This window comes from Micropterus salmoides, unplaced genomic scaffold (genome assembly GCF_014851395.1).
Source record: "Micropterus salmoides isolate LMB-PRFRI ecotype aquatic unplaced genomic scaffold, ASM1485139v1 Ms_hic_scaffold_8, whole genome shotgun sequence".
Classification (NCBI taxonomy): Eukaryota; Metazoa; Chordata; class Actinopteri; order Centrarchiformes; family Centrarchidae; genus Micropterus; species Micropterus salmoides.
In genome coordinates, this window is record NW_024044570.1 from 16,138,113 (window position 1) to 16,163,429 (window position 25,317).

A 25,317-nucleotide genomic window follows, 5' to 3' on the forward strand; every position below is an offset into this window, starting at 1 on the left:
ACATTAGTCAGCAGTGATCACTTAAGGCCCCATAGATGTTTCTATAAAAATCATAACACTTTTGCTTCTATAATCCAATGTGTGCAGATAAAATGCTGTGTTCTTTAAGATGAATTACTGAAGTTGTATGAATCCACCAATCAATCACGTTGCAGTTTACTTCCAGTCTATGTAGTGAATACTTGAAAGGATGTGAATAAAAGGTATAAAGTGTTTGTTTTTTTGTTAAATTGAATTTATCACTATATTGATGATACAAATGTAGGGGAGAGGTACTATAACTCGTTGAATTTTTTAGCTAGAGTTCTCAAACTTTTATATAAAGTACCCACATTTGTTTACTACAAATGGCACAAATTCACTCATGACCTGATGTCAAATGCATTGTGTTCCTTTGTTACGGCCTACCCCACTACAGGGGAGGTTGTAACACATGCTTGGGTAAGTTGTAACAATTAGACAAAAGAAGTAAACATGGATGCAACACCATATGATACGCTTCAAAAACACGTATAGTGAAATAAAAGAACAATGTTTCTCTGTCTTATGACTCGCGTGTGTGTGTGTGTATGTAAATTTGTCAACTAGAACAAACTTACTTTATACCTAATAAACACTACTTCAATGTAGCAAGTTAATAAAAAAAAAATACTTTGTACATCTTTAGGTCTAACAAAAGAGACTGCATAGGGCACTCTTTAAAAATATTAAAAGCAAAAAAGTAGTTGATTCTGTATAGGGTATGGTTGTAACACTTTTTAAAGAAGTATTACAACCCCCCCCCCCCACCAAATTATTTTATCAGTTTTTATAGACTGTCTAACTGATTTATTTAGGTTTATCATAGATGTACTGGCTAAACAGGTACACATGTACTTGATCTGTATATAAAGATAGATTCTTAGAGAGTATAGCTTACTGTATATGTGGTGCTTTTGTTTTCTCCTGGCATTTTTAGATGCAATACGTTGTTTACAGTCATGTGATTCCGATCACACTCAAAATTCAGAATGAGGCAGGAAGTGAAAGGCAGGAGGAAAGCCCTTATTGTGCTTGTTATTGTTTACTCATTGTGTGGTAACAGTCAACATGTGTGTGATAGCTGGAATCATCTAATTCATTGCTAAATTATGGCTAAAAACCTATTTTAAAGTCACAATGACTTTTGGCCTTGAAGATGTGACCTTGATCTTTGTACACCAAGTTGTACATTACATTACATTATTCATTTAGCTAACGCTTTTATCCAAACGACTTACAATTGCTATATAGGTATATACATGGTCGCATGCCTCTGGAGCAACTAGGGCCATCACCACCCTGTAGTTCTAATAAGTTCATCTCCGGCCATGGCTGTCACAAGCACAGAGAAACAATAAATGTTAAAACATTAGATCCTTCTGACACAATTCTAAATAATAACCAACACTGTAAAACAGCATGCAAACTCTCAAAAAAGAGTGATTCCAAAAAAAGGATCTTGACTTCCAGCTGACTGGTAAGTGACTAAAAAGTGAAACAAGTGCTAGGTTTTTAGTTGAACCAGTTCTCTTGGTGGAAGTACTCTTTTAAAGACATTTCCTTTGACATCTCTGCTTTATGTAGTCTCTAGTGAGGAGTGACCAAAGAACATGGGGTGAGGGGGCACACACTGATGGATTGAAAGGATCTAAACCAGCTTCAAACGTTTGATGATTTCTCCTTTACCAAGCTTACAGCAGAGCCACCACATCACAATTTGCCCCCTTGTCTATGTCAGAGACTCTGCACACCACAAAACATTATCAACAGATAGAAACAGAAAACACTGTCCTATTAGCGATCATGACAGTTTTTGCCATATATATCTCTTCCTAGCTCAGTGATTATTTAGAACATCTAATAAAAGCCACAGCATTCATGCATTTGATAGTTCATTAAAGTGAATGAAGATTTCCCTAGAAAACAGTTTCACACTCCTTTCTTTAGTCTGTGGCTGACTACTGATGTTTCAGCACAAGGTTACACTGAGCATGCCTGAGTGCCGTGCAAACATGTCAATGATAAAATGAATGCTACGTTTCAAAAAGACACATTAAGTGCATTACTCGCTTCACATTATGTGATTTGTATTCTATTTATTGTAGGCATGACCACATGGTCTATTTCACATTTATGGAAAATGACATGAAGGAAGTGCCCATGTGGGTTCTTCTTAAAAAAAACTATCACTGACTCATGTAGCTTCACTAACTTTCTCCATTCATTCATTATCATCTCAGTTCATAAATAAATCACCAAGTAGATTAACAGTATGTTTCATACTGTATACTGAACTCTTCTGCACTCATCAATTATTAGCTTTTACAGCATTATTAACAGTTTTTAGAATAAAAGACTAAGCATTATAATGGACAATTGTTAACAAGTATAAGTGTACTTTTATGTGCAAGAATGTCTGTTGAGTACAAAATTAGAGTGCAAAGATGGTTTTGTTGTCATAAATGTCATATATGCATAACATGTTACAAGAGGTTGCAAAACTTATTAAAATTTTGTTTTTTAATAAACTGACTGCATAAACACTTAATTTCAAAGACCAAACCACTAAACAAAAAATACAAAAGTAGGGTAAATAACATAGTATATCCTTATAACAGATTCAGTATTCAGTAGCTATTGAATAATTTTAGTTTTACACCTAACTCGCAATTAAACCTACCTGAGGAGCTGCCAAGAGCCTGTGACACCTTGACTTCCATCGCAAGTACTTGCGCATTCAGTACAAATTCCCCATGTGTAGCCTAAGTTTAGGAATGACAACTTGAAGAATTACAAAAGCTGTCCAATCTCATGAGCCTGCCATCCCCACAGTGCAGCACTGGGCTGTGAAGTAGCCCGGGCAGTGCAGCAAAGATGGATGGGTGGAGTTTAAAGTGTAAAGTGCTACAACAATGAACTCTCAGGCTATTGATTGTAGAGTATTGATTGGGCGGAACTCCTGTATGTAGCATCAGTCACTTCATATGAAGCTTCATCATTAGTCTGGGCTACGTGTTTGGCAACAAATTATGCCTATAACAAGAGAGGAAAGCCCATACACTGTCTGAAACATATTTGACTTGGATTTGGATTTGTGTGACACTTGGCCTAAATAATCAGTTACTCTAAGTATTTTTGTATTGTGTAATGTTATCAGCTAGAAGTCCTATATTCAGTTTTCTTTCGCTTTGTGCCGTTTACCTTTAATCTAACTCAATATAGTAATTATAGGCTACTGGATTCAGGAAATGTCTTAAACCGACTATATTCTGATCCCCTCTGCATTTATCAATTAAGAATGAATGAATTTATTTATTAATTAAAAATTATTTGTGACTAGTCGTGATTGACATGCAATCCAACCATCGGTATGTAGTATTAGCAGTCAGTGGTGTTACAGTGGTGATTAATATTACTCAGGTTGTTATTATTAATATTATGACCAGGGCGATTACGTCCGTTTCGTTCATCGCCACATGGTGGTGCAGTTGGACCAGCTATCAGAGGACGAGCGTGTAGCGTACCCCCACCCCATGTCACACAGAGCTATGTTCAAAACCCTGTTTCACAAACGTTACTACAATTAACACATTTTAACACAATTAAGTTAACTACGGTGTGGTATAAATAAGACTACTGCTCTTTACTCTTTTAACTGCGAAAACAGCAGTAGTCTCATAGTCTTTTGATTGCTGACAGTTTGTTTATAGCGTAGTAGCAGAAATCTGTCATTTAACATTATTGAACATAACTTACCTTGTCAGACTAGTCAGCCAGTTGAACTCTAACCAAAACAAACTTAGAGGAGAAAATATATGGCTTGACTTAGACGTCTGCAGACATTTTTCAAATGCCGAAGCGATTAAGGAAGAGGTGTGAGGAGAACTAATTTATTAGGTGGCTCGCAGAGTAACTGGGCTCGTAGTGGTAGCTTAAGCTAGACATCAGCTAGAATGCTTACGTTACCGTAGCTAACCGAAGCCGTTAGCTAACGGTTACGTTATGCTAGACGACCCCTCAGCCGTTGGGAGTAATTTAGAAGCTGCTGCTTCTGTTGCCTTAACTGTCATACCAGCAATTTGAAATCGGCTAGTTAGGTAGTTAGCTAGTTGCCGAGATACTGATAACTTATTTTCCACGTTGCTTTTTTTGCCTCGACTATAAAATCAAGAATGGGGATGTGCCTACCTTGCCTTGGTGGAGCAGCGGACGACGTAGTTGTCACTCCAGATCCAGTGAGTTAATTTACCAAAACTTTTATTTCCAGCTGTGTCACTAAAGCAGTCGCACTTGTATTCCAATATTCAATATGGTTAGATGGAAATTAACTTCTAACGCTGCGTTAATTTGACTAATCATCTGTCAGACACCAGTAGGCCCTACTAGGCAATGTTCAGTAGGCGTTGACTGTATTTAGCTTCAGTAACACCGGCATGGTAAGTATTATGCTCCAGGCCCAGCACAGCTAAGTGAAGACAGTTTGCTTTCAGTTGTGCCTTACAAGTTTTCTATATGTGTTTTCAGGAGATAAGAAGACGACAATTAGCTGAGGCCGCTGAGAAGAGACAAAAAGAGGTAACATTAGGTTCTTTTATAAGTGGAAACCGTCTATGTGCCAAGTGCTAAAACACTGTCAAGACAGTTTTTTAATACACCAGATTATTAGGTACTAATAAATCGAATGAGTTATAATATATAAGCTCTGCACTAAATCCTACCATCTTGAAGGTAGGCTTTATTGTAGGCTGTAAGTTTGTATTGTTGTACTGAGGGGTGTCTCTAACATTTCATTAGCACTCTACAGCCTCCAAAATAACCAAAAAGCCTAGCCTAAGCGATAAATCACAACCTTGAACACATCCTTTGGAGAGATAAGATTTACTGCAGGGTTGTTTAGACTGCATTTGTTTTAGCTATATGTACTTAGTCATATAATAAGTATAGTCTATCCTTGCAGCCTGCTGTTAAATATATATACCCCATTAAAGGTAGATGCCCATGGCAGTGTGGTGAGTGATTTTTTTTTATTGTGCAGAAAAGCCACTTGCATGCCCGTAAGCGCCATGCTAAAGTTGTGTCGAGGTAAGTAGACATGGACCACAATGAAAACTATTCATGGCCAGGTGAATATTTTGGATTGGCTGATATCTCAACTACCACATCTTTCTGCTCCAAGTCACTGTTTTGATGTTCAAATCTCCCGGACAATTTACACGTTTACCACTGCAGATGAAAGCATTGAGCCCTAACCCACAGTTACATTTCAGTTAGCTGCTCCATCTTTTATCCGAGTTGACTTATTTGGCAGTTGAATGTCCATTTGCAAGTTGTGATTAAACATGCCTTATGCTTTTTGAACAGGCTGTGGAACACTTTTTTAACTTTCACTTTGAAAAGGTTGTGATAAAATAATTGACTAAAATGCTTTTGAGAACCATGCATGTGTTAAGCCTGCTTGTTTATGTTTTTAATATATAAACACGATAGAAATCCTTTTTAAATGAAGCTATTGCCTGTAAGTGCTTGATATTATTCCACTCTATTTTTTTCAGACAACATACAGGGGTGTTAAAAATCCAGAAGCGGTCGAGAGGAAAAGGAAAAAACAGGAAGACATTGAGAAACAGGCGATGACCACTTCAGTGTCCAGTGGTGGTGGGTTGAAGGTTAGTTTTGTGTTTACCATCACCAGAGCTATATTATTTCTAGAACAACAGAAGAATTGAAACTGTCGTTCCTGAGGTCCAGCACAAATTAATATCTTTAAACTCTCTTTCCTTGTGAAGCTAGAGATATTATCCAACATACAGTTTAGTGATACTGAACCATCTTTCAAGAGCAAATCTCATAAAAGCAGGCAGAGATTTATGTGACAATCCAGGGGTTCTGGTCTGTGCTTTCTAGTTTCTGCCTGAGGCTGAGAAATGCCTTGTATAAGTTGTTGAATACGTTTTACAATAATGTATTATTCAGCCAAAATCTACTGTAAACCACCACCAAAATTGATAAATCAACTAGCACTATGTCTCAAAGGCGGAAGGTTGTTATGATAATTTTTCCCTCCTTCTTTTCTAGTGGCAGGTGGGCTGAAAACATAGATGGTAAAACCTGAAGTCTTGACTCCGAAGTCCAAAACAACATGAAGTATCGCTGCAAGATGACTTGAAAGATGTTTGAACTGATGTCCTTTAAAAAAAAAATAATAATAATAATTTTTGCCTTTTTATGACGTAATGCGCAAAAGGCCACAGTTATCATGCTTCATGCAGAACAATCTGAAGTGAACACAGACAGAACATCAGGACTTGCCCCCCTGTTATAAGTTCTACAGGAAGATTTGGACCTTTGGACAAGTCAGAGATGACACTGAAATTTGCAAGCAAATACAGATCCTACTGTAATAGTTATTTGACTGTATTTGACAATTGATGACATTCTTACAGTGACTAACATTAGATAAAAAAAAAAAAAAGAATCCAGCAGTATCTCTGCGGAAGCTGTACTCAACACTATCCTTTTTTTGGTTTTCCTGGCAGAGGATATTCACTGTAAATCCACATTTCCCACATCACTTTTTGTATGACTTCTCCAAAAATCCATTATGCACATTTCACAAGTCAAACACAGTTTATGTTTACAGAAACTGAAGTGTGCTTATTGTAGAATTAATATACAGTAATAGGCACCCAGTTAACACCCGTTTTGCCTCTTTTAGAGCTCTGCTTGTTGGCAACACAAAGACAAGTGCAAACACCTCTATAGGGACTTCGTTTGTCCCTGGTATATTTTCGTTACCAGTGTGTCACATATTTGGTGATTCAATCAGGAAGCACAAACTACACACTTGACACAATGTGCAGCAGATACATGATTTTGCTGAATAATGTAAAACAACACTAAAGCATTCTCCAACCAGTAAAAATGAAAAGGAGGTGCACTTGGATACGCCCTTAAGTGACCTCGTTTACATGGCCTATAGTTCTTTGCATTGGTCTTTGCCATTGCCCCTTTAATAGAGCCTTTTCTCTGTGCAATTTGAGTTTGTTGCATTAAATTATACTGTATGCAAAACACTGATGTGATGCCTGCTTAATTTTAGATATTACAGAAATATGAAATGTGTTGCAAATTGCCATTTGACAAAAAAGCTTTTGTTAAATATTTTTTGCTGTCTATTTGCACACAGTTTATACACTGGTAAACAGCAAATATGCTTGCTCACACACAATGTTGGGAGAGATTCATGCCAACTATAATGGAAATGGGAATAAATGAAGGAAAAGAATAAGTGAAGTGTGTACGATATCTATTTTATTTACTTTGATTTGAGTGCATTTCTTACAGCCTTCACTCGATCCTTAAATGCTTCTGGTGCTCTCGACATTTTGTAGAACAGGAAATCCAATGTTATTTGCTACAATAAATCACATTTCTGCTACTCTTGTGTTTAGTCTGTTGATTCATTGAATATTTACCTGTATTTTTCAGTCTTGCATAAATGAAAAAAGTTTTAAATCCAGTGCAGAAGCCTCTTTAAGGTTCAGGCTTTTGGTCCGATAACTTCCTGTACCCAGTCCTGCTTAAAATGTTTACAGGCAAAGTAGGCAATGTTTTCATTTTACGAATTTATTGAAAATGTACATTTAAAAACCAAAACCACATTCATTTTCCAGGTAAAAGGTTGTACAAATTAATACACTAAATGATAATGATACATTAATGATAATTGTAAATTATATCTATTAGTTGTAAGAGTTTAAACCCAGAAAACAAATTCTATATCAAGTGTCAATGATTGCACTACCTCTAGAGGTCAGTAACACCACAAAATGGAAGAACTGCCAGACCTCAAATGAGTTAATCTACTGCATTGTTATCTATCATAAATCAACAAGCTTCTGTTTAACTACATACTGCATCTTTTACAGGTGATTGTCCTTACAATAGAAATGATATAAAGCAGGAGCTACCCTAACAATGAATAATTATTTAAAATGAAAATAGTATAAAATGTGTTGCATAGCATAGTTATTCAACATGTAAACAATCTAAGTATTGCTTAATTTTCTTAGTCAAATAAAATTACAAAAAAATACATCATAAAGAAAAGGCCATAAGATTTTATGGCCAATGTGTGCTTTCTAGGAGAGATTTGGCCTTTTTAAAGAACATTCTGCAGTGGACTACCATGTAAAGATTTGGTAAATTACATTTCTTTGGATAGTAAGTTTCCCACTTATTCCTAAAATTTCATTAAACTTTAGTTGTGCAGTGCGGTGGCCACTAGAGCCACCTGTGTATTCAAGGCATTTAGGATAGAAATATCAACCAAATGGGGGGGGGGCAATTAATTGCCATTGTGGAAAATGTGTATTTGCTTTCAACTATCATACACACCAGCTTGCCAAGGAATACTGGCTTCTATAAGTGTCTGAAACCTCCACCACTTACTTTCATTCATAAAAAGGTCTGTTTTAAACATGTACAAACAGCCAGGTTCCATATGCCTGATTGACTGCATGAAAGGAGCATATGTGCTAAAAACTGAAAAGATTCTACCTACTATAAGTGATATATTGTTTACAGTACAGCTCAAAATACAAGTCAAGGTAATGTACAGCTTCACTTTTACCCAGTTAACTCACTGTATTGTAACGACTGACACATTTTTCAAAGCACACAAGTCTGATTCCAGGCTTCATCTGCTCACAAACATCCATTTGACAAGTGTGCCAAGAATGCATTTGTGTCTGCAAACATAATGTGTAAAAACAAGGTTATGTTATATAGCCATGTCCATTAGAGATTAAATTGCAAGAAGTCAGCCTCTGTGTGCTTTTATTAATGGCACTTTTCAGTCTCATGTCTTCACTTTTTGCTGCGGTAGTGAGCTGCCACCACCAGGTAGCTGTCCGGGGCGAGGTCCTTGATGTTGGGCGACTTGCTGCTGATGGGGGATATCTTGCCCTCTACCCGGGAGAACTGGAGCATGCGGCATGGGTCGTGTTTCAGCAGGTAGCTCTCAAAGGTCTCCCAGCCTCCACCAACACGCACCATCACATGCTTGTTGTGCAGCATCTGCAAAGAGAAGTAGGATTATAATGCCACTTCTGATGTCTGTGTGTCAAAGGAGAGCTTTAAATGGTTGTTGCTGAGCCCTTTGTTCTATAGGACTAATGTCGTTTCACTGATTGAGCCTTTGTCTCTCAGGCAGACGTTGAATGAACAGTTAAGCATGGCTTTGATGTCTGAGGTTGTTCATTGATGTAGGGGGCCTCGGACAGGTTGATGTCCCTGGAGAGAAGCTTTCTCCATCTCTTACCAGCCTAATGGCATGTTGAGCCGGCTACAGACAAACAGAGTGACTGATTGATCTTACTGTTTGATTTCTGGAATTGAATAATAAACAAGAGTAAAGAGTCTCCAATGCTAATGATCTAATGCTAATGTTTACCATGTATACCATCTTTGATTAGTTTGTTTACATGCTAACATTAGCTAATTATCATTAAACACAGCTGAGGTGAATGGGAATGTTGCAAGTATTGAGTCGTAAACCAAAGTGTTGCACACATAAAAATTTTGATCAGATAATGGTGCTGGAAGCTATTACAATGAATCACTGGAGGGTATGAATATCTACACCAACTTACATGGCTTCAATTAAAACCCACAAATGTGAACCTTTGAGTGGGCACTAGAGACAAAATCAGGCCATCTCCAAAGTCATTAGGAACATAATTAGGGAACAATGAATGTCTGTACAAGGCTTTGTGCCAATCCACCTTAGATGTAGTAGATGTAAGAACTGGAAAAGTGAAAACTTTGACCTGTTGGTTGCGCAAGAGGAAAAGTCAGTGAGTTAAAATCACAAGGATTCATCCTCTGGGGACCATGAAAGTCTTCACCAAATGTCATTGCAATCCATCAAATAGTTGTCAAGACTTTTCACCAAGAAACAAAAATGTCACATTGTTGGTGGCGCTGCGGGAGCAATCAGGCTCACCAAAGCAGGATTCATCCTCTGGGGACCAAGAAAGTCTGTTCAAAGGTTCATGGTAGTCCATGTTAATAATCTGAACTAAAGTGGTGGACTGACTGACAGACTGACAACCAGACAGACCGGCTTGGCTATACGTGTACCCACTGCTTCAAGGAATTATTATTTTATAGATATTTTTCACCTTGCAAAGTGCAGCTGAAGAAAGACAGGAAATGCAGGAGAGAGAGGGAAGGGTACCATGGCAGCATCAGCCATCATAATAAACAGAAGAATTACATTCCCCAGAGGATGTGCACATAAAACATGTCTGCCTCACTATGGAGCCTCATCACCCCCTACTGTACCTCATTAACACGCCATTAGAAGCCTGTGTGTAAATTAACAGGTCATTATTAAGACTCTTTGGATGCTATATTTGTCTTTAAGAACACAAACAGTAGGAGAATGATTCAGACAAAACTAAATTGTTTTATAAAAAGCATAAAGTACCTTGTGAGGTTGTCACCTCAGTCTGGTCAGAGATGAGGCTTCTTGCCCTCCAGCAGCGTAACATGCAACATTTATAAGCCTCTTAAAAGAATCAATCAAGAGGGCAACGGTGGGGCAGTGCTTCCAATCACTAGGGCCAGGCCTTCAGGCTTTGTGACTGTGGATTTAATGGACCTCTGTGATGCAGAGGGGTTTCAATCATGCTGCTTTGGGACCAGACCCTTGTTGGAGCCCATTGCCTCCTCAGCGGCCCAGAGAAGGACAGGGGCCCGGGGCTGAGCTTGGACAGCACTTCTCACAAACACTGTGATGTTACGCTGCCCCCTTGCTGAGGCTATAGCCACCTCATTTATTCCAGGAGCTGGGAAGGTCAGTCGCTCAGGCTATAAAGATCATTGTGCAGCAGACTCTTATACGTGCTACATGTCCTTGCTCCACGGCTGCTTGCAGACAGTGACTTGGCTTAACTGTATTCATGCCTCTTTAGTGGAAGCAGATCCTGGAGGGCAAAACCATCTGAGGAATTTTAATTAAAGCATCTTGACTGTTAAAGGCATACTGCTTGAGCAAAAGAGGTTTAACATTCGCTTTGGCAAACAAATGGTAATGCTCATGTTTGTTTTTGTGCCCATTAAAGGGTTTTTGGGGAGTTTTTTTCTTCTCTAAATCAAGGTTATATGCATAAAGGGATTCATAGGCTGTAAAGATTAGGGTAAATATATATAAAAAAGCTTGACTTGACATGTGAGATAGTGTAGACTAGAAACTCTATAGCAGACTACATTGAACCAACACTGTGAGCTTCTCACCACTTGTCCTTGGTTGCTCAGCAACACAATGAAGACTGAAGCACTCAGTCATCGAAAAGGCATCAAATGATGATAAATATTCAGATTTACACAGAATCTCATCTTATTCTAGCAGAAAATTAGAGTCTTACTGTCTTTATTTATATTTCAAAACAACTTTGTTCATCCAAAACAATGATTGAGATATGATTTGGTTGAGAACTTGGTTGCAATATAATGGGCCGACAGCAGAGGACACGCAAGATTGAACTCCTTTTGAATGTTTTCACATCCCAAACATACCATCATGAATCACATTCTTAGAGGTGTGAATTCTGGTTGTGGGTTGCCAAGTAACCAGGATCCCAAGGGGACCAATGTCTTTAATCTGTGTTCGCCTCCATTTATCTTTCTCCAGTATCTTTTATGTCTCCATTCAGAGAAAGTCGGGTAAAATTTCCTGCTCTGATGGATTCAAAATGATTATAAGATGTAATTAATACGATGGCCAGTATTGGGTGAAATAGCTCAGTAACATATTTCCATGTAATAACTCGGTCATCAGATCATATGGAAACGTGTGGATGTTATTTTCCTTTTGCAGCCAGTGAGACACATTATGTTTTGGCTGAAGATGGACATTGTCAGAATACCATTACCAGTAAACGAGACCTCACAGCAAAGGCAGGCTCACCAGACACAATGGGTTACTTTCATCCCGAAGACAGCCCCATGTATCAACATACTGCCATATGCTGTGTGAATGGAGAGGGGTTTGCATTGCAATGTGAGACCTCATTGTTATCAACCCCAAACTGATTTGAAAATGATTAGAATGGATGGAATTGGATTAGCAAAAATGTGAACTTGTGTCATTTTTGGGAGGTTTTCTCTGTCCATGTGATTTGACTGTATATCCACTCAGTATAAAAAAAAGAAAACACAATTAACTGGCATGACATGTTTAACAGCAGAGATCCAAATGTCTAGTCCAGTTCAGTTAGATACAGTCACTTGTACTTCTTTATTGTTACCAATGCTATACTTTTGAATAAAGGGAAATATTGCGCTTTTTACTCTACACTTATTATTTATTTATTATTTATTTCAATAATTACAAGAACTACCATCAGTTAAAAGAAAGCCATAAGATAAAATATAATTAAAAGAGGATAGTGAATTTGCCTGCCTGAGATACCCAGGAAGGTACTGAGGGTACCTGGACCTCCCTCAATCAACCATTGAATACTGCTTATGTGATAATCAATAATATAACACTCTTCAATTTTAATTGAACATTTTTAAGTTTTCACTATGTAAAGGATTTGAATACTTTTTCCATCACTGTTGACGCTGCATACATCTAAACCTCATTGTAAGAAACTCACCCGTATAAAAAGCATCTTCTCCCCAACGCGGTATCGACCCTGTGACTGTCGCTCTACACAGAATTTATTCGGACATCTGCAGGGGGGATCATTGGCGATGTGTCTTACCTGTAACACACACAAAGATAAACATGTGTTTTTGCCCTGAAATCAGAAGTAGAAGCAAATCCAGAAGTAAACAAGTGCTAACTTACAGCATCATCCAACTGCTTCCCTGTACTTTTCTTGCTGGAACTGACTTTGGCAGGAGTCGGAGATGGGGAAGGAGATGAGGATGGCGATGGAGGGAGGGGCTGAACTGGGGATACAGGTGATGGAGGTGGAAGAGGTGCTTTCTCTTCTTGTTCAATCTCTTTCTCCAGTTTTATGAGGCCAGGGGGCTCCACATTGTACCTAGACCAAGGAAACAAAGAGTAATTCATGTAGGTACTGTAGAAATAAGAAAAGATTTACAAAAGAAGGAAATAGGAGTATAGTCACGGATGAACTAAAATTAAAGAAGAGAAAATATAAAAATTAAGAGCATACCGTGATGATATCCGTCCCAACTCTAAAAGACAGAGGCACACTTCTCGTGGCTGCTTATGAAGAACTATAGGAAGAGATCATGTTTTAATATTGAATAATTACAGTATATAGACAATCTATGTTATCTGGTTAAAGGCAACGAGTGAGGATGAGTACACAAAAAAGAGCTTCATGCATTCAAATGTTCCTCTCTTCTGCAATCCTGCTAATCCGGAATCAAATGAAGAATTTGTTCAGACTGGGGATGTATATACTGTGTAGGCTCGAGGTGTTTGTTTTAACCTCATCAGACATATTACCAGACAGTGATAGTGGACACAAGATGTATGATACCCGTGACACACCACACCATGCATTATAGACAAAATATCCACTGCATGATAGCAAACCTGGTGTTGTTTCTACTGCTGAACTGATAAATCCATCCACAGAAATAAAAGAAGAAAGAGAAAGAAAGAAGGAAAGATAGAAAAAGACAGGTGTCAGCTGTTACAGTTTTCTAAAGTACACAATTACCACTGCATGTGAAGGTGCAGTGTTGATAGATTACTGTGTGTGTGGAAATTATTTGCATAGTTTAAATTCCTTTGCGATGGTCGACCAGCCATTAGTTAGAAATTACAGGAATGTATGAAAATTCTGGGTATTTCTGTCACCGTCAGGGTCACAGACTGTACATCTAATTGTAAGGACATAATTTCAGACCAGGCATAACTGCAAGCATATTTCAATGACAAAACATGCAAACAATCCTTGCAATAGATAGAGAGGCATAGATACAACACTGAGTGTGTGAATGAGGAAGAGAGCAAAATGCCCCTCTGAGGAAAACATTTGCATAGCGTTGGCCTACTTTCTCACTAACTCACACCCTTCTATCTGTGCTCCCTTTGTTTTACTCTAGACATTTTGTGCATGGGCACATTATTTGAGATGTACGTGTCCTTATTGTCAGGTAGAGGTGCTCCCATCATTGTGCTCACTGCTGCCCCTGTGATCTTTGTGTGGTTGTCAAAGGACTTGAAGCAGAGCCTGGAGATGTGAATCCACAGAGGGGAGGAGAGGGAAGCAGTCTAACCTGCATGATACTCTACCTGCTCAATCACGCCATTCACAGGAGATAGAAATCTGAGTCCAATGCCCTGGCAGTACCAGTGACAGCTAAAACCCGACTGTGTTGTATCTCTGTGAGGAAACTGAAGCCTCTTTACAGACCACCCTGTTTGTCCAACATTTCGATTTTCTAGTGCTCTGATGTTCATGGAAGAAAAATTGTACACTCACCTAAACCGTCTGACTCAAACAAACATGTTTCTCCAACTCCAACCTTACGACACCAGGCCAGGAAATTGGCTGTGTTGTCCCGTGCAAAAAAGGAACCAGAGGGAGCGCTCTGCCGGCATGGTATCCTGCCATAGGTAATACTCTGCTGGAGACACAGAGAGGTTAGTAGATGTCTTCATGTTTGCTGCACTAAACTGAACCTAAGATGAAGAATACCTCCCAACTTTCATTGATGAACAGTAATTGGACACTTGAACGTAATCTTTTACTTGTGTGTGTTGCGTTTGACAAAGAGAAAACAAACCAGCGTGACTGGTCCAGCCCAACCCCCAGAGTTTCCATCAAAACATAAAGCCACACGCTTTTTATCTACACTGATTTCTTCTCCATCTGCTGAGGCTCTGGTTTCAGCTCATGATCAAGGATCTTTTTCATACAGATCAATATGGGAGATGGCGGGTTAGAAAACCAGGGCTACTTTACCAGGCCTTCTATGATTTGGGATCATATGACATGCTTATGGGTTTCAGCCCCCACACAGTTTGTTCGGGGAGATTTATGCCCTTGCTGTGGTTTTATACAGGATATGTGCGTCTGTGCTATGAGAAAGGTGCTATGAGCTCATGCTGGAAATATGCAGGCTTTTGTGGGTATTTTTCTTTTCTTTCCAGGCTCTCCTTCTGACTTTTTTTCTGGGATCCTTTTTGTTGCTGAATTACATTGCATTCCTGGAGAAATAATGCCGGCCACATTGCCAGTGTGGTTTGATCGAATAATCAGAATGACATATTATTATTTCAGTGGTGGCTTGTTGAATTATCTGCACCTTTACATTGTCTAATAATTGCACAGAAGGCACAGAACTTAGACATATGTTGAAAGGGTCAGGAACTAATAACAAGGATAAGGAAGTAGGCCTACTTTGCTTGAAAAACGAAGACCTAGACTGTAGACCTGCAGCATATTGTCAGCACCTCTACCTTCACAGCTGTCCATGCACAGTTTAAAAGAATAGACAGATTAAACAAACGAGATCCAACGTGTTACTTAGTGAACTTTAGAAGTGGTGATAGGCAGACAGAGCCAAGCTAGCTGTTTCCCTGTTTCCATTTTTTGTGCTAAGCTATGCTAACAGAGTGCTCGCTGTAGCTTCATTTTTAATAAACAGACATGGGAGTGATAATCTTTTATGTAACTCTCTACCAGACGGCTTATAAGCGTACTTCCTTTTTTTACATTCTTTACATTTCCATAGTTTGGGAATACATTTGCACAATTAACGAGGTTGCGGCATTGAACTTGGCACATGGCATTAATATGGCAAGAAATAAATATCATCTTCAATCATCTGCAGTCGATATTAATTGACACAAACACGTGGGAAGATGCGCGAGGGACACCATCTACAAAGGGATTCATCGTTTCTCTCTGCTGGAATCACTTAGTCCGACTCCACACACCACACCAAGTTATAATTAGGCCTGAAAGCAGATGGTAGTTCTCTTTAAAGTGGTAAAATAGAACAGTAAACAGTTACATCTTATAAAATACCAAGATAAGCTGCTAAAGCAACAGTTGTTTGATATGAATTATAAACTTTATAAGATGAGATGGTGTGTCAGATGTGGAGAATGTGATTAGTCCTTCTTGGCACACTGAACTGAAAACACCTAATGTGAGCTGTTAGTAGCTATAACAATGACAAAGAGCAATAAATCATGCTCACTATAAAACATCATAATGCAATTTTGTATGATTTTAAAGCCTGAGTTGCAGGTCAGTGCAGACCACTCTCTCTTTTTTGTCCAGGACTCCTATCTGCCTCAGGACCTCTCTCTCTCTCTCTCTCTCTCTCTCTCTCTGTTGGCCTCTGCGATCAATAGGCTCCTCTATTTCAGTAGCTCCTCTGCTGTCCCACGGTCACTGACCTCAAGTATTTCCTCACATCTGTGCTGCCTCACTCACACTGAGATCAGGAGACCCACCGTCATCAGCCCAGTAATGCCTCAGTGCAAACATCAACAACTCTCACTAAAGAGCCAACAAAATAGTCTCTTGCTTCCTTTCCTCTGGACAGAAACATGCCCTCATCAGTGTTTCCCTCTGTTAGAAACATGTCCTCCCGCTGAGGACCAGATGTCCATTCAATGTGTAAGTAAGTACAGATTTGTTTCTCTTATTTTTATTTTAAACTCTGCTAATCAAGCAGTAGAAAACTTTTACTCAATTCAAATTTGCTCGATATTTCTATGGATTTCGATCAACTGGACTCAAGTGGATTTACATGACAAATATTTTCCTTTTATTTGTCAGAAACATGCTGCTGAAGGCATCAAACCTTCTTGCTGTAGCTCTGAAGTTGATACAATCAAAGGATTTGCACCTTGATCGCTCTGTTTTCTTGAGCACTGACCCAGTAAAATATATGATTGCACAGATTGCTTGGTTTAAATTACAGCTAATGCTTTAATCTTATAAAATTCATTAAACCTTCACTCAAGGCTCACAATAAATGAACATTTAACGTAGTTCTGCCAATTCTCACAGGGGATGTGGGGCCCCATCAGTTAATGTGTCCTTGCCAGCCTTATTTTTTCTTTTTTTGCCCTGCTAAAGGCTGCAGGCCCCTTCCCCCATCCCACATCCCACCCTCTTCAGTTTCAGCACTGCTTACTGAAACTGAAGAGCTACTTGCAAAGCTGAGATTCATGGTCTCTGCTGAGCTGCCAAACTAATCAACAAGATCTATGGACAGGGTGGATATCAATGCGATTTGCCATTACCAGTGTCTCTGTCTCTGTATTACTCCCCCTAGGTAATGGTAACAACATTTTTTGAAATAGGTATAGTTTTTATTTATCTTATTTATGGAAATGTATAGCTGTTTCCTGTCTCACTCAGAGTCAATAAAATGTCAGTACCGTTGTCTTTAAGCAATCTGGCCCCAATTAATTATAGAAAAAAACAGGTCTTCAAGGGACCATTCATGTGGCAATTTAGAAAACTTATATTAAACATGGATTTGAGTTAGTAAAAAAGCATGCATAAGTTATATGTCTGAATTTCACATTATTTTCTAAGCAAGCAGGAGAATTGTTTAAATGATTGTTACCACGGTAATTGTCAATCAAAATGATCTAATATGTTACTGCCTAAATGGTTCCCCTCTCAGGATCAATCCTCTGTCTAGTCATTCAAACTAAAAGTCAGTCAGGAAAACTTTCAGCCAAGCATCGGCTCCCAGATTAGTGTTTTCACTGTAACCGTTATCGTGCCAGACTACTGTAATGCTCAGGTTTCTCCATACCTTGCTGTTGCCGAGGGCAGGCAGGTCTCCACTACTTTCCCTGAACTTCTCCTGTAGGGTCTCAGCCAGCTGGCACAACAGGAAGCCATTGTCTAAGCGATCCATGAAGTTCTCAGCGGTGATTTCCAGACCTGATCAGGGGACACATAAAGAAAGCAGAGAATCCAGCAATAAATGCAACATAAATAATGCTCATTTTAGAATACATATATACAATATAGGAAGGAAATAAAATTTGATCTCCAGTCCAATCCCAGCTGAAGCTGAACCTGACACAATTTTGTTGACTCTCAGAAACAACTTGGTTGATTGAGCTTGGCTTGTGCTGCTGGGTTTAAGCAGCTCTGCAGAAGCCAAATGTTCAAATATTACAATATGACTTAAGGGGGGGAGTTCTGGTATTACGCCATGGGATGGCAAAGTCAAGGTCACATGAAAAGGGAGAATCTGATTGTGCACAGTAATGGCTCATTATCCTGCACAGTTCCAGAGATAGATTGGTGATCAACATGTGGTGTCCAGTTGACTGACTTCCAGAGGACCATTCCTTCTTAGTTAGATCATTGTGAAATAGGAGGTGGTGGCAGGGGGGTGTCTGTGGAAAGAAACTGGAGAGATTTTTTTTAATCCCTTTTCTGTTTCTTATAGGAGGAGGGGTCTGGGGGTTTGACGTTTAATGAGTTCCAAATGTTGTAATTGAGCCCAGAAAAGAGAGATTGAAATCTTGAGAAATACTCAGTGAGTTCCCGTCTTATATGCTCAAACTCTCCCTCGCTCCTTAAGGAAAATATATTCCAGAGGACTCTCAGAGAAACGCAGGAGTATAAATTGCTCAGCTCCCACAACCTCCCATCACAACAATATGACTCATCAGTACAACAAAGCATCCGCCTCCCACTGAGTGTGGACTCATCGTTACACTGCACCGCTCCTCCCACCTGAAACTGTAAAACCTGCTAAGCATATCAGCACGTTCTTTCTTAGAATCTTAAGGTGCTAAACACATGAAGATGACATAAACCAACAAACTGATAGATACTGTGTAATTACTGCAAACACAGTGCTTCTTTGCGCTGCTTCCTTGTGCTTCTGAAGTCCGTGATCCCTCACCATAGCAGACCAAAGGATTTCTAGCTCAGCTGGTTCCAGTGCAAATACGCAGACCAAATACTGAAGTTGTTTAAGTTGTTCAGGAGTCAGTTTCAGGAACTTAATTGTCTCCCAGTTAATTTGAGAAATGATTAGACTGTACACAGTCTTCAGGATGTCCCATGGAGTAACTCTTAGCCACTGGGTGCACAATTTTAACCATATTAAGAGCAGCTACACATAGTTCAAAAGCAAATTTTGAGAGAAAAAACTCAAATAATGAGGTACATCAGTATACTTCCTCTCTTCTTAAAGACCAGGCTGTACGTTAAAGACTAAACAGTCTTTAAAAAATCTTAAAATGCTGATGAAATCCTGATTAACAGACAGCTGGCCTCTTGGAAAATTTAGCAAACAATTGATTAATTCTTACATTGTAACATACTCTGGTGGAGGAATTTTAAGAATTTGTATTTTGCCTATTTTAGAGCAGTGGTTCCCAATGTCTGCTTGTGACCAACCATCACAGGGTGCACGTCTATGACTTGCCAGCAGTTCAATCAAAGCATGCTTTTCCCTTTACATACTGCTTCATTTTAATCGTATTATTTGCTGATAAATAGTAGTTTGGCACATACTTCTTAGCACAAGGTCCATGCACAGTCTATCACCAGAATATAACCAAAGACTAAGAAGAAACATCATTTGCTGTCACAGAAATTTATTTTTCTTATTTTCTACCCAAGAAATAATCTCATGACCTCTTGTGGTCTCTTGTGCCAACCCACAGGTTGGCAACCACTGTTTCAGAGGACCACATGGAAATTAGTCTTTAACTTTGTTTCTTTATGACCGATGACTATTTTTGGAAATCAAAGCTTATGTAAATAAAATTTAAAAGAAAGAAACAAAAAAACACATACTGAGTGTGTGTTAAGCTAAAACTTACCTTTCTTCATACACACAAGAGTTTGGTTTGCATTAAATTAGAGACACTAATTTAAACTCAGATTGTCAGAGTGCTTCATGCATTTGTTTTGTGACTACACTGTTGAAGAAGTACACTATACAGGGTGGTTTATCAGGAACTGTAGGAACCTTGCACAAATCTTCTGCTGATGGTCCCTCTACTGCTTACTCACTGTGCATTATTCAAGAACTGTTAATGATGCCCATTATTCAGTTAATGCAAGTCTATGTCAGTGTGTGTGTGTCTTCAGGTAGGTGAGTGTGTGTGTGTGTGTGTGTGTGTGTGTGTGTGTGTGTGTGTGTGTGTGTGTGTGTGCGTGAGCGTGTGTGTGTGCGTAAGTGCGTGTGTGTGTGTGTGTGTGTGCATGTCTGTGTGCGTGACTTTAAAATAGTTTGTAATGAGGTTCAGATTGATTCCAGTTCCCTACAGAGGTGTTCACATCAGCAATACTAGTTCAATTAATGTTGAAGATAAGGACATTTTTCAAAGCCAAGCTATTTTTAGAACAGTGTTTTGAATGAATCAGCAACAGCACCTTGTATTTGTTAGCAAAGTCAGTAAGATTTGTTTGGGAAATTAATCATTTACCACAATTTGTGGCCCTATAGTGCAACAATATGAAATATACCTAGTATTAACATAAAAACATGCACATTGAAAGACATTGTTTTAATACAACTAGTTTATGACTATAAAAATACCAACCGATTAAAGTACACTTTTCAGTAAATAGACGCAAGCCAACTCTGTCAGTGTAAATCAATGATATATTGCTAACTGAACTGAGCCTGGAATAACCCTGAGGTTGACTTATGATCTAAAGGATGTATTTAGGATATAGATATCCAATATCTAGTCAGATGTGAACTGCATTTATTTATTGCTTACCAAGAATATTAGTGAGCCACAGGGCCAAGTCTTCCTTCATGGGCAGCAGGCTAGCTTCATGTCGACTGGCCAGCCACTGGTGGTACTGCTGCATATCTGTGAGGCCGGGGCCACTGGGATGTTTGGGGCTCAGGGAGCTCCACATGGTTCCCTATTGACAGCCTGAGGAAGGAGAGGAGGAGGACATGATGCACGAAGACGGCACAGACAGGGACACAATGTAAACCTTCAAAGCAAGTTTGCAAAGGGAACTTCAGACACGTCTCTACATACTGTATATAGGAAATCTATATGGACACAATATAAATAACATATGTGCAATACACACGCATCTTAATAAATACCTCATATGTGAATCTTATAATGTTGAAACTGTGGCATTGAGGTGTTGGTTCCACTGCATGGACATTTTTCAGGTCACACTCAATCAACTCTGGTATCTACCATGTTTATGTATATTTATAGACAGATGTGTATGATACATGTATATACAATATGTGGTTATGTGTATACTGTATACTTATGTGCATATTTAAATATGGAAAATTATTTCTAAGTCTACATTAGGGCTGCAACTAATTATTTTCATTAATCGATTAAACAGTTGGCAATAATGTTAAACAGGGGAAACCAGCAAATTCTCATAATAGTTCAAATGGTTCCCCAGAATGGTATTTCTTCTTGAAAAAATAAATAAAACAATAGACAAATCAATTGAAATTATCATGACAATATTATTCACTAACAGCTGACATTGGGGTCCAATAATCCCAACAGGATCACAGGAGGATCAAATGAATACTGAGTGCTTTTGTCCTCTTGGCTAAATCCGGGTTTGGTTTTACAGTCCACCTGATGACATGAGACGTTCTCATGGACCCTGACAGCACAGTTCCTGTCTGCTTCTTTGCTGGACAAGAGACACTTTTATACCAGCCAGACTCATACAGTAGGACTTCTATTCAACAAACAGCAGACACAAACAAAGAGTTCCTTCAGATTACTCTGCAATCTATGATACAGTCTACTATACAGTCTAAATCAATCCAATCCAGTCGACACTGCAGCAGGCCTGACGGCGAGACTGCATTTGACGTCAATATATTTAGAGCAACATTTAACTGCTACTTACTGCCAGCAAAGTAAAGTCATTAGATAAATGCAAAATTTCTCACAGATTTTTCCAATATGTTGCTACAGGATAGCAAGTGTTCACTGTATGAGCTATAATGTGAAAATCTTTCAGTCCACTGTCCTGCCATCAGTGGATTTGCTGCTGAGACAAGTGAGTAATTGACAAAACAACTGGGCACCAGATGTGAGACATGAGCAGAGGAACAGCACACATCAATAGCTCTGCAGTTAATATTCACAGTTTAAAAGTGCTGTAATTACCTCTCCAAACTACACACTGACATGGAAAGAGCGTGCAGACATAGAGATGACATCTTCGAAGCTTATAGATGGTGACATCACAAAAGTTACGGAGGACTTTTTTTTTACTTAAAGCTTACATTACTACAAAGGCTTCTGTAGTCATGTAATCAAGTGACTTCATTACAAAAATTCAGAATAAGGAAATAGAATAAAATGGGCAAAGTACTGTGGAAAACTGTTAGAAATTGGGTTACTTAAAAAAAAGAAGTGGTTTACGGTGTACCCAGTGGCAGTACATGAGCTGACAGAGACGTCTTAACTTTTCAAATGTTACAGATTACTTTACAATATGGATCACAGAGATTGATGTCGTTTTTTGTTCTTCTGTATCCTTCCCATTTCTTTGTCATTAAATTCTTCTTCTTCAAGCTGTGTTAAAGTTGTTGCATAATGTTTTGGCAACAGCTTGGACATAAGCAGGAACATCTTACATTCCCCACGGTAGGCAAATAGCAACAGGATGTTTGATGCAAATTATAAGAAGGGCTTATTCAAACAAGGAAGCAAAAGTGCTATGAGCTTGAATTAGTTCATAATCTGTCATGGCTGAAAATGTCCTCTCTGAGTACTGAGGGAGTGCAACACAATGTGAGGAATCTGACCTTTAAAGCTGTGTAACATTTCAAGGTCCCTTTGGAGTTGGCTGTAATCAAATCACATTGTGGTGCAACACAGGACATCAGGACCTTGATGTTTTATCTTCCAGACAAGAGAAGACAGAATACAAGAGCTCCTCGTTGCGTACACACAAACTCAAACTCTGGAGCTCACCACTTGCACACAGGTGCTACATTCCCCTGTCCACTGTGGTGCAGGCTGACAGACAGAACAAGGGCATTGGGACAACACATGTCTCACAGTACAAGACCCATTCACACAAGCCCATTCACTGGTGTTGTGTGCAAATAAAAACATGGGTATTTTTCACTCATTGTTTTCAATACACTATATATTTTACACATAATCACTGCCCAATGAAAACTATATGAAAATTTTTTTGATATTGAAGGATTCACTTAAAGGTTGGACAAATTCTTCTTCTTAAATTAAATTAACCACTAAAAAGCCCTTGCAAAAATGCATTGTCACACAACTTAAAACAGGGCTGTTTTTCACATTTGAGTTATGGATTAACACGTCAGTTCAGTGAGCTTTATTGATATGAATGTTTCATTTAAACAATGTTGCCAAAGCAGTTTGCAACAAAATCAAATAAAGTTTAGCCTACATTTAAACATGACGTAAGATTAATCCAATCATATGGAAATGATCATTTATCTTGACGTCAATGTTAATCTTAGTTCAGTAGCTGTATTCTTAAATAGTTTTCCATTTTTTCCCAGGAAAGAGTCCTAAACAACTAGCTGTTGTTAAACATACCTGGTTCCTCTCACCACACTGTAGCCTGACCTTTTCAACTGTAGGCCAAAAACAAAGCCAACACCACCACTCTACCAGGCTTTCTGTAGTATGTACCGTCTGCTGAACTTGTTGCTTTATCTAGTGACTTTGTTTTCAGAATCAGAGTCAGAATCTGACAGTAGACTCACGATTAGGATCATAAAAAGATAATCTTTATAGCCCAAAGATATTCAAACATACAAAGATATCCAGATATAATGTATATCAGTCTGAAAATCATCATGACTTCAGTGAAGTTGTCACAACCTGCCGCAGTTGGTTGCAGATTGCTCCAGGACAGACATATGGACAGAAACAGCTGAGTCACATCTTTTAAAAAATAAAACAAGAGTGGCTCTGTCCTCCTACCCCTCGCTGACATTCATGCCTTTCTTCTCTACAGTAAATTGATCTGGAGGCTGATTTGTCCATTTAAACAAGGGGACTCAGCATGTTTCTGCAGATAAGTACTGTGTGTGTTGGGAGTGAGTGCTCTATGCAGGTATCACATTGTGTCACCAGCTGTGGTCAGCAGGGGACTTAGTGCCTGGTTATACAGGGACCTCATGTGAGGAGGCCCCACAAGAATGAACAGCCCTGGATGCAGAGAGGAGCCCACAGAGAATGCCTATGCACAGGTTCCAGCATTTTGTGCTTAGCTCATGGTGGTAATTTTCTCCTGTAAACAACAACAAGCCTACAGCACAAATCTTGTTTATATATTCACAATATCATACCACACATTCCAATAACACTGTTCTTGTGTTTATTAGTGTACCACATGAAGTCTCATAAATCCCGATTTATTCTCTCATAATAATTTCAAAATCTATGCTGCCTCAGATTTTCAACTAAGGATCCTGTGTTGTAAATATTTTCAACAAGCCATTTCAGACTCATTAAAACTCATTCCTGTACCGTAAATCGTTTGGTGCTATGTCTGAATTTAGTTCAATAAATTGGTTTTGGACTGTGTTGTACTGGCCTCTTAAAACAGCACATTTCATTTACAACTGTAATACAACTTTAAAGCTGTCTCCTCCTTTACAACTGTCACAAATAAAAAACAGCCACAACAGACATAAAACCACTCTGGAAATAGGATCAAGGGAGCACGCCTGATGAGTTATGACTGAAATCCAGCTGAGCACCCACTAATTAAAACCAATGAAATGAGTGAGAACTGCAACTGAAAAAAATATGTCAGATTCGGGGTAATTAAATATGCCTTGAATTAGGCTACTTTTGAGAGAAATAAAAAAAAGCAAGAGTTTTTTTACTGTCAAGGAGTGAGAGTTAACTAAGCCCCAACTTTTAAATAAACTAGAAGATGGCATTATTCCGCAAAGCGCACAGCCTACTTGTGAGAGGACCAAGGGGCTATAAAGTTCAAGTTACCCCTCCGACCTAAATCCGAATATGCCTAAAGGCACTCGAAAGTCTGACATTTATTTGTCAGTACGAAAACAGCGAAAATGTCTTGCATGACTCAAAAAAAGCTCATCTGTGCTCACCCTTAGGGGTTCAACTCGTTGGCGCGCACCTTCCTCTCACTCGTCCTGTGAGCTGCTGGATCCCAGTTTTCATGCATTACACAGCAGTGCACCGACCCACAGGTTAGGCTCCAAAACACTGAACCAATGTGGACTGGGGAGGTCTCTCTCTCTGCGCATTTGCACAATGATCTGACGGCACTCACACCACACACACACACACACACACAC

At 38.9% G+C, this 25,317-nt stretch overlaps 2 protein-coding genes across 4 annotated transcripts; one reads left to right on the forward strand and one right to left on the reverse strand.

Moving 5' to 3' along the window:
• The first annotated feature begins 3,758 nt into the window (after positions 1-3,758).
• Positions 3,759-7,459, forward strand: LOC119893914 (small VCP interacting protein). 2 transcript variants are annotated; one of them, XM_038706321.1, is made up of 4 exons: positions 3,759-4,256; positions 4,546-4,596; positions 5,057-5,103; positions 5,574-5,687. In XM_038706321.1, exons 1-4 carry the CDS (start codon positions 4,194-4,196, stop codon positions 5,653-5,655), a joined length of 243 nt encoding a protein of 80 aa, XP_038562249.1. In that variant the 5' UTR covers positions 3,759-4,193; the 3' UTR covers positions 5,656-5,687. The 2 variants fall into 2 exon arrangements, with proteins under 2 accessions (XP_038562249.1, XP_038562248.1); XM_038706320.1 differs by lacking the exon at positions 5,057-5,103 and adding an exon at positions 6,097-7,459 and having other exon boundaries at positions 3,769-4,256.
• Positions 7,460-7,626: 167 nt separating this feature from the next.
• LOC119893904 (growth arrest-specific protein 2) lies at positions 7,627-25,272 on the reverse strand. 2 transcript variants are annotated; one of them, XM_038706310.1, is made up of 8 exons: positions 25,108-25,272; positions 20,756-20,917; positions 17,809-17,939; positions 14,502-14,646; positions 13,218-13,281; positions 12,884-13,082; positions 12,690-12,797; positions 7,627-9,099 (listed from the first exon to the last, which is right to left on the reverse strand). In XM_038706310.1, exons 2-8 carry the CDS (start codon positions 20,898-20,900, stop codon positions 8,890-8,892), a joined length of 1,002 nt encoding a protein of 333 aa, XP_038562238.1. In that variant the 5' UTR covers positions 20,901-20,917; positions 25,108-25,272; the 3' UTR covers positions 7,627-8,889. The 2 variants fall into 2 exon arrangements, with proteins under 2 accessions (XP_038562238.1, XP_038562239.1); XM_038706311.1 differs by having other exon boundaries at positions 14,502-14,643; positions 25,108-25,270.
• Positions 25,273-25,317: the final 45 nt, after the last annotated feature.

What these genes read in the sequence shown, in the direction of transcription:
- LOC119893904 (XM_038706310.1), bottom strand. Translation starts at nt 20,900, where the DNA reads ATGTGGAGCTCCCTGAGCCCCAAACATCCCAGTGGCCCCGGCCTCACA. An exon ending in CTGCCCTCGGCAACAGCAAG is followed by an intron (nt 14,647 to 17,808) that starts GTATGGAGAAAC and finishes CTGTGTCTCCAG; the next exon opens with CAGAGTATTACCTATGGCAG. An exon ending in GGAAGCAGTTGGATGATGCT is followed by an intron (nt 12,798 to 12,883) that starts GTAAGTTAGCAC and finishes TGTGTGTTACAG; the next exon opens with GTAAGACACATCGCCAATGA.
- LOC119893914 (XM_038706321.1), top strand. Translation starts at nt 4,194, where the DNA reads ATGGGGATGTGCCTACCTTGCCTTGGTGGAGCAGCGGACGACGTAGTT. An exon ending in TAGTTGTCACTCCAGATCCA is followed by an intron (nt 4,257 to 4,545) that starts GTGAGTTAATTT and finishes ATGTGTTTTCAG; the next exon opens with GAGATAAGAAGACGACAATT. An exon ending in CATGCTAAAGTTGTGTCGAG is followed by an intron (nt 5,104 to 5,573) that starts GTAAGTAGACAT and finishes TATTTTTTTCAG; the next exon opens with ACAACATACAGGGGTGTTAA.